Raw genomic sequence first — 8,301 nt, 5'->3', positions numbered from 1 at the left:
TTAACAGACGATCAAGATTATCCAGAGTGACTATACGTAAGCAAGGTAATCACATACCTGTAGATCAGGGGAGCCCAAAAGGTAGATCGTGATCTACCAGTAGATCGCACAGGCTGTGCAGGTAGACCACATGACATGCCCCTAAAATATATCATTTAAATAATAAATAAACTATTTTTGGCATGTGCCACTTGAATTAAGGTGACTCACTTGATTGATTTACATCAAAAAGGGCAGCTCGAAACCACAATGCAATATTGTTTTTCCAACGACAGTATTACAAATTCTACCAATTCCATTTCCACCTATTTCCCATTCCAAATGCATTTTTCGAATATGTAACTACATTTTCAGCAATGAGATAATATATATTTTTGGTGCGTACTACTGGGTAGATCTGGTTGAGCTGGTCATTTTGAAAGTAGCGCTCAAGTATAAAAAGTGTGGGCACCCCTGCTGTAGATGAAATGCAGAGAGACAGTGTAGTGCCTCAGTAATGCAGAGAGACAGTGTAGTGCCTCAGTAATGCAGAGAGACAGTGTAGTGCCTCAGTAACGCAGAGAGACAGTGTAGTGCCTCAGTAATGCAGAGAGACAGTGTAGTGCCTCAGTAATGCAGAGAGATAGTGTAGTGCCTCAGTAATCTAGGATCACAGGTAAAGCAAGAAAATAGCATTAGACAGCCTACTCCAAATAATATAATATCAAAAGAATATCATCTCTACAACTCAAACGGATGGCAGGTAAACAAATGAACCTGGCATCTGTCTAAATAACATAATAATAATCTAAATTACATTCAGCCTTTGCATAAGACTACACAGCCGTCAAGGCTAGGTCAAGTGCTACGGACTAAGGTGGAGTCTGAAGATGTGAGTCTTCAGTTTACAGCGGCAAATTGGGAGTGAGTCTGCACTTCTAGCTGCATTGGGGATTGCAATCTGGTTTGTTCCACAGTTTGGGAGCCAAGAGCGATAATAGTCTAGGACGTGTGGAGCGTTGTCTGGTCAGGTTACTACTTGGCCTCACTCCTCGAACCCACCTCACCCCTGCCCATTTTGACAGACTGGAATGGCTTAGGGTTGACGACAGAGTACAGCGTCTTGCTATGGGTCTGGTCCACAAGATTCGATACAGCACCAAGATACCCATGTACCTGTCTAAATACTTCCTTAATGTCAACGAAGTCCACACCCATAACACCAGAGGGAGCTCAACAAACCATGTGCAACCCAGATTCGGCACAAACAAGGGACTAAATTCGTTTCGCTCCTATGCCACAAAATGTGGAACGCCCTACTAACAGCCATTAAGACATGTGAATCCCTTGACTCCTTCCAAACCGCTCTCAAAGGGCACCTACGGACGGCTGCAATTCGAAACTGGCCCCCGTAAAACCTGAATGCCCACGCCCCTTTTCCCCCTCACTGTATATTTTTGTTTTTTTACCTTTTTACCTCCTATGAGGATTTCCTGTTTTTGGCTATATAGAATTAGTCTCTAATTGTTATGATGAATTTATCAATTGAACATGGTGGGCCCTATTTTAAACAAGTGTAATACTTTATGGTGTCGTCCACAGTTAACTGTTTTGTATTGAGTTGTGCTTGAAATGTACTGTAATTCTCCAATCTTTTAATAAATGCATCAATCAATCAATCAATCAATCAATCATGTCCTGCATGTTTTAGGAAAGGTTCAGACAGCTTCCGTCTATTATCTTATCTGAGTGGGCGGGAGGGGTTGTATCAGGCTTTGAAGGTATTGAATGTGTCTCTCTATCCCAGGCAGGGTGAGGAGAGCGCCGGAAGAAGGCAAGAAGAAGAAGAAGGACAAGAAGAAGAATAAAGAGCCCAAAGACCCCAACGCCACCAAGAAACCCAAAACGGACAAGAAGGGCAAGAAGAACAAGGAGAAGACTAGAACCACCACCCCACCTCCCACCACCACAGGTAGAGATTCAAACTCGGGTCTCCCGCGTGAGAACGGACACTAAAGAAAAACATGTGTGGCTGGGGGGGGGGGAGATATGAAGCTTTTTGATCTTCAGGCAGAGGCTTTGAGTTACTCTGCTACACCTGAACATGTCTGTCTGTCTGTCTACACCTGAACATGTCTGTCTGTCTGTCTCTTCAGAGCCCCCCACCGAACCGCCCGCTGAACCTGAGGCCTATCCAGACTACCCTTATCCTGAAGGCGGTGGTGAGTAGTATCACCCACGCACGCACGCTCACACGCACACACACACAATCCAGCGACTGAAAACTGGTCTTGGGTGATTTACCGTGACCCATGCCAGAGTTTTGGGTTAATTGGAACACATGGGCTGCTTGTCGATACCGATATCGTCACAAAAGTCACACATGGAACCGATATGTCAGAAACATGTAATTTAGTTGTAGTCAAACTCATATTTAGTCACTTCAAAAGTTTTAGTCGACGAAAGTCTCCACCTCTGTTTCACCTATACCTTCATCACACACAGAGGATGACTACTGGAAGCCGGAGGAGGAGGAGGAGGGGAGGGAGGTGCCTCGGCCGGCAGGCGAGGATGATGACTACTGGAAGGGCTACGACTACCAGGCACCATCATCAACGCCGCCGCCGCCGCGCGCCACCACGCCCCCCGCCGCCCCGCCCTCCGAGGAGCCGTACACTGACGCCCCCTACGACGACTACAACTGGACCCCGGAGCAGGAGGAGGAGCGGCGGCCGGCGGCCCCCGTAACCGACGCCCCCTACGACGACTACTACGACCGGCAGACGACGACCACCGAGGTGCCCCGGCCCGATAAGGCGGAGGAGGTCACTGAGTACGACGACTATGACTGGCGAGGAGTGGAGCCCACGCCGGTGGCCCCCGAGGTGGACGGGAAGGCCGACACGCCGGTGGCCCCCGAGGTGGACGGGAAGGCCGACACGGACGATGGAGATTACTGGGACGCCAAATGTACGTATATGACCCCATGATTACAGGGCTCGCGCTTAGAGCCTGTACTTTGGAGCCTGTCCATGCAAAAAGTGATCAGTTAAATCTTTAAATCGGCCTCCGATTGATGACCTCCGCGTCATCAGTGTCCATACCCTATAGGTGGGTTTGGCAAAAGGGCCTTTCTGTGTGAGTTTGCATGTTCTCCCCATGTTCTCACAAACAAAAATCGCACCCGTGTGAAGTGAGGGGTGCTCTTATCATCTTACAACATCGAGGAGGGAATTTGGTATTGCTTAATTATGATTAGGTGATGTAATGATGACGCAAAACAAACATTAATTTCTCGTCATTGTTAAAGGCGTTTTTAAAACATTGAACATTGAACTAAACACAAACATTAAACCTGTATAAAGGAGAGGCTAAAGTAATCTTGGTCCGTCCCCCCCCCCCTGGCCAGCCGGGGCGCCTGATGGAGGAGAACGGAACTGGTTGGAGTAACGTGTTCCTTCCACGTGCTACGTCCAACCCAAGGAAGCTTAGAGAAGGAAAGGTCATGGTCACGTGACTGGGCTGCGCTATGACACTTTCATGGACACTTTCATGGGAGCCAAACTACACCCGGAAGTTCTGTGGAATGAATTGGAGTCAGTGAGAGCCGAGTGACCAGCTCATGAACAAACTATTTCTGAATGACTGAGAATGACTGACCAAATTTGTGCATGTACAACTTCCTGGTCTCAATTGCGCATGTTTCTTTCCTTCCATGGAGCAACATGGAGTCCACCATACGGTCTTCGCTTCCTAACCTTATTTAAACTCACCACTGTCAGGTGATAAGTGGACTGCTTACTCCTCATGCATTGAAGGAAGCATGAGCTCAGTTCGGGGCTCTCCCCAGGTTGGCATATGGAGAGTAGCCCTCAGGATTACAGTTTAGTTAATTGGCACCGTGTGAAAATGGGTTGCAAAATCGTATGATAAAAATGTAAAAGAAAAAAGGAAATAACTTCTGAAGCTCACAGTTATATGGTCACGCTTCATAGTATTTGTTAACAATCTTGCGGCAAAGTTCTGAACTAATTGTAGATGTGATAACACTTTTTTGCTAAGGCCGGAGTATAGGGAGTTGCAGTAGACTAGGCGTGATGAAATAAAAGGATGGTGACTGCAAAAGACAAGAAGAACTTTATTTTGCAGATAATCCTCAGCTGAAAGTATAAGACTGTGGTTACTGGTTCGTTGAAGGAGATGGGTTAGGGTTACGGTTAGCGGTGTCTGCTTCAAATAACTTTATTGACATTGTCACGGCAGTAGGTGTCTAGTGTAGCCAGACAGAGATCTGTGTCTATAATGATAGACATGTGGGGATATAATCTAAGCTCACTGTCTGAGTAGTAAACTCCTAACTGTACTCCCACTGCTCTGAAAACCAACCCTGACACCGTATCAATATGAAGAACCGCCAACGCTGAAAGTCTTCACATTGGTTCCGTGAAGCTGTTTTCTCTTGTCGCATTTGTTTTGTCATCGCGACACGTTGTAACCCGGACCCGGTACATCGGCCATCTTTGCTATGTATGTGACACTGTGGCCTGGGCCATGGCTCAATGGTCCAGGCACCTTGGCTGGTAATCCAGTCTGGCAGTGTGCCGCGGGTTCGACTCCCGATCCCGGCGGCCTTTACTGCATGTCTTCCCCCCCATCTCTCTCCCCATTTCCTGTCAGCCTACTGTAAAATATCTCCATAAAATATATAGAATAAAGGCGAAAGCCACAAAAAAAAGAACAAAGTATGTGACACTGATGCACGAATAAAATGGTGCTTAAATAAGTGATTAATCATACTAATCGATTTGCTCAATGTTGGAAGAAACTGCTTCTCGATTATTCGATTCATCGAAAAAGTAGTCGATAGAATAATCGCTAAAGAAACAAATCGATAGTTGCATTGTAATGTATTGCATTGTGTATATGCACTATGCAGCTGGTCCTGTAGACAAAGTGACCTTGAACCTTCAACATATATTTTTGTGCAGTTTAGAGTACTTGTGCAGCTAGTAAGAGTCTGTCCACTGCAGTGCAGTGAGTGCACTACAATCTTTTATGACGTTGCTTCTTTCCAGCCTCCCTCCACTTAACCACTTGAACCCCAGCCTCCACATTCTGCGGGGTACATTTTATTTGCCAACATAGCAGATCTACAAGCTGGGGAAAACAATAAGTGGTCAAAGTACAGCTGTAACTCAAGTGCAGTTCTGTAAGATTGCAGGGGTTTGAGTGGTTAACTTTTTTTTTGTAGGTTTCCAGCAGCAGGTCTGATTATGGAAATATGTTGTCACATTTTGACTGCAACACGTCTCTCAACGCACTGGACAGGACACATGTTTCACTGCTGATAGAGAGGAGATGAGATGATGGTTTTATGACGCTAGCGGTTTCCACTGGACTGCTACCTCAGCCTTTTCCACAGGTCCCGTGGCGTCCCGTCCCCCACCCCACCCCGCTCCCGCACGGCCAGTGGATGGTCCAGCTTCTAGAACATTGCTTCTCGAACCTTTTCATGTCAGGGACCCCAAAATTCGTGTCTATTTTAGCCACGGACCCCCATCTGAAAAAGATGGGGGTATTTTTAAGATATTTTGCATTGCGATGCGTTGTACTGTTTGCAAACAGGGCTCAGAAATGAACCCATTATAGGCGGGAACCCCTTTTTGTAAGTTTATAATACTACCCTTCTGGGCGGGAACCCCTTTTGGGGTTCTGTACAGTATGTACAGTATTAAAAAATTACAAAAAAAATGATATAAATATATAAATATTTGAAGTATTTCAGAAAACTTAGGTCAGAATTTTGAAGGCGTTTTTAAAATCAGCCTCGGTCCAAAATGGGTTAAATAAGTCCCTGTGACATAAGCTACCAGTGTCATGTCCAGGGGGTGTAGTACACTACAGTACAGCCGCCTCACGCTACAGAAACAGAGGATGGGCTCCTGTCCTATCGTATGGGCCACATGGCTCGGCAATAGGCTTACTTAGTCATATAACTTGGATCATACTTGATCCAAGTTGTTGTGTTGACATTCGTTCCCCCTTGGATTAGTCCCCCCCCCCCCCTAGTGTAATGTATCCACCACCCTCTCTACCATGATGCCTGAACGTAACCAGGGGCCTGGGCACACGTCATAATGGGGTAACACATCTCCACAAAACAAGTCTTCTCTTTCCTGTTTTAATTTGATCAGGACCACAATGGAAGTATCGTACTGTCTGCTGTACTTACAGTATTCATTTAATCAATCAAATCAAATCAATCAATCAATCTGTTCTCTCCATTCTGTAGATGAAGTGCCAGAAAAACTTCCCTTTCCAGACGGTAAAGAGGTCAGCCCTGAAATAGAAATAGAAACTGTAACAGGTAAGTAACTACTCATTAGAAACTATAATAATATGATATAATATAATAATTCATATAGAAGCTATATAGCAGATCCTTTAATTGATAGCTTTAGTGGCTTTAGGGTCAACGACCGGAAATCAGTTAGTCAAAGAAAAACACATTTTTCCAGTCAATTTCAAATCTCTTGGTGGTAAAGTCTGATATGTATGGCATTTATGTCTGATGTTTTCGCAATTTAACTATAGAGGGTATGCGCGTGACATCATCATCATACCCGGAAGTTATGCGGGAACGCCTACTGAGTGTCAAAAAACTACTTTCTGGCCTTGACAGCCCATACATCCAAACAGAAAAGTCCTATCTGATTGCATTAAATGACATTAAACAACGTTAAACTCACTTTGCCACTCGATTTTCCACTCGATCTGCCATTCACTTTATGCATGCGCATACCCTCTATTTGATTAAGATGTTCCCCCTTCAGTTTTTAACACATCAAATCCTGAAAGGAGGGAATTCAGAAGTGCAGTATAGACTCACATATGAAATATCCATCTGATCCCTGCTTTGAGGGTGGAACAGTATGAGAGTTCATATTTAAGCACTTCAGCAGCGCATGGGAACAGTGTAATGTTTCTATGAGCTAAGCTGCCCTACTTTTTAACTAGAGCGGCAGAGTGTGCTATACCGCCTGTATCCCCCACAGTCAACACAGCCGCCATGGTTTCATTTGAGAGCATAATTAAAAACCCTGTCATCAACCCTGTTATACCGTAGTTCTTGTAAATGTGAATTAAAACATTTAACTGCTGTGCATTTAAATGACACGCTGCATGCGACGGCAGAGTTTATGCTGGTTTGCAAACGGTGGTTGACTGGTTGTTGTGGTTGTAGGGGCGGCGCTAACGCGTTAGAAGAGTGTTATTTGTACAGCTTGGAGAGTTCAAGAAAGATGTATAATCTCCTAAAATGTCTGCAGAAGATCTTGTGTTGTGGAGAAGCATATTTGAGAGTGCACGAGTCACCTAACTAACTTTGTGTGTGTGTGTGTGTGTGTGTGTGTGTGTGTGTGTGTGTGTGTGTGTGTGTGTGTGTGTGTGTGTGTGTGTGTGTGTGTGTGAGCGCGTGTGAGCGTGTGCGAGCGTGTGCGAGTGGTTTCCGTGCATGTGTGTGATTGTATTTTTTCCGTTACTTTTGCAGACCGGTCAAATTTTACATTTTCGACACTGATGTTTGGAATGCTCGGTTGCGCTCAAGATGTTACGAAAGGCCCCATCTGATTTTGATCAGAGGAATTTAGTTATTATCATCCAAAGTAGATAACTTTATCTGGACGTTATGCAAGTTTGCATCATCTCAGGCCAAAGAAAACTCAAGAAGGCAGTTTTCATCAAAGGGGGGGAGGGGAGCTTCATGAACTACACATGAAGCGTTGCAGCATTTGTCATATATCCAGTGATATAGGCTATAGGATATACCCAACTAGGCTAATCAGATTTATTACTTGAGTGAAGAGGTGGTGCGCAAGTACTTGACATCAAAATATACACTATAAAATGCCAAAACTAAAAGTACTCAGTGCTGAATGTCTCATCATGTCACACGTTCTGTCAAAAGTCTTCAACATTTGGCCAGCGGTCCGGGCACCTATAGGCTGCTGATCTGTGTAGCGTGTCGCAGGTTCGTGGCTCACGAGACAAACTCTTAGGGGTCCATTTGGTTCCATTTGTACACTCTAAGAGTTATGGGGTCCTTGAAATTAAATGGAACAGAGCTTTCATTTGTAAGAGAGAGTAGAGTAAGAGAGGGTAGAGTATATTGGCACACCATGCCTCTGGAATGCTCTTCGTCAGACAGCGTGTCCAATGCCATTTTGTTATTATGTTATGGGTGTGGTAATCTGCACACTGCACCAAGGCGCTACGCGGTAAAACGGCCCTGAATTAGTCATGGCCGTGTTTGGGCGTTGCTAT

At 45.1% G+C, this 8,301-nt stretch overlaps 1 protein-coding gene across 5 annotated transcripts in view; it reads left to right on the top strand.

Annotated features, from left to right (window-relative positions):
* aebp1b (AE binding protein 1b) overlaps positions 1 to 8,301 on the top strand; it is a 33,189-nt gene that overhangs the window by 2,338 nt on the left and 22,550 nt on the right. For 4 of the 5 annotated variants that reach the window (XM_079517199.1, XM_079517197.1, XM_079517195.1 and 1 more), the window contains exons 2-5: positions 1,787 to 1,951; positions 2,136 to 2,201; positions 2,485 to 2,949; positions 6,272 to 6,346. In XM_079517199.1, the coding sequence (XP_079373325.1) occupies positions 1,787 to 1,951; positions 2,136 to 2,201; positions 2,485 to 2,949; positions 6,272 to 6,346 (771 nt within the window). The remainder of the gene's footprint in view (positions 1 to 1,786; positions 1,952 to 2,135; positions 2,202 to 2,484; positions 2,950 to 6,271; positions 6,347 to 8,301) is intronic. The other variant, XM_079517198.1, reaches the window with a different exon arrangement.

Source organism: Electrona antarctica, assembly GCF_951216825.1.
Source record: "Electrona antarctica genome assembly, chromosome: 12".
Lineage (NCBI taxonomy): Eukaryota > Metazoa > Chordata > Actinopteri > Myctophiformes > Myctophidae > Electrona > Electrona antarctica.
Note: the sequence above shows the minus strand (reverse complement) of the source record. Positions and strands in the feature narration are given on the sequence as shown.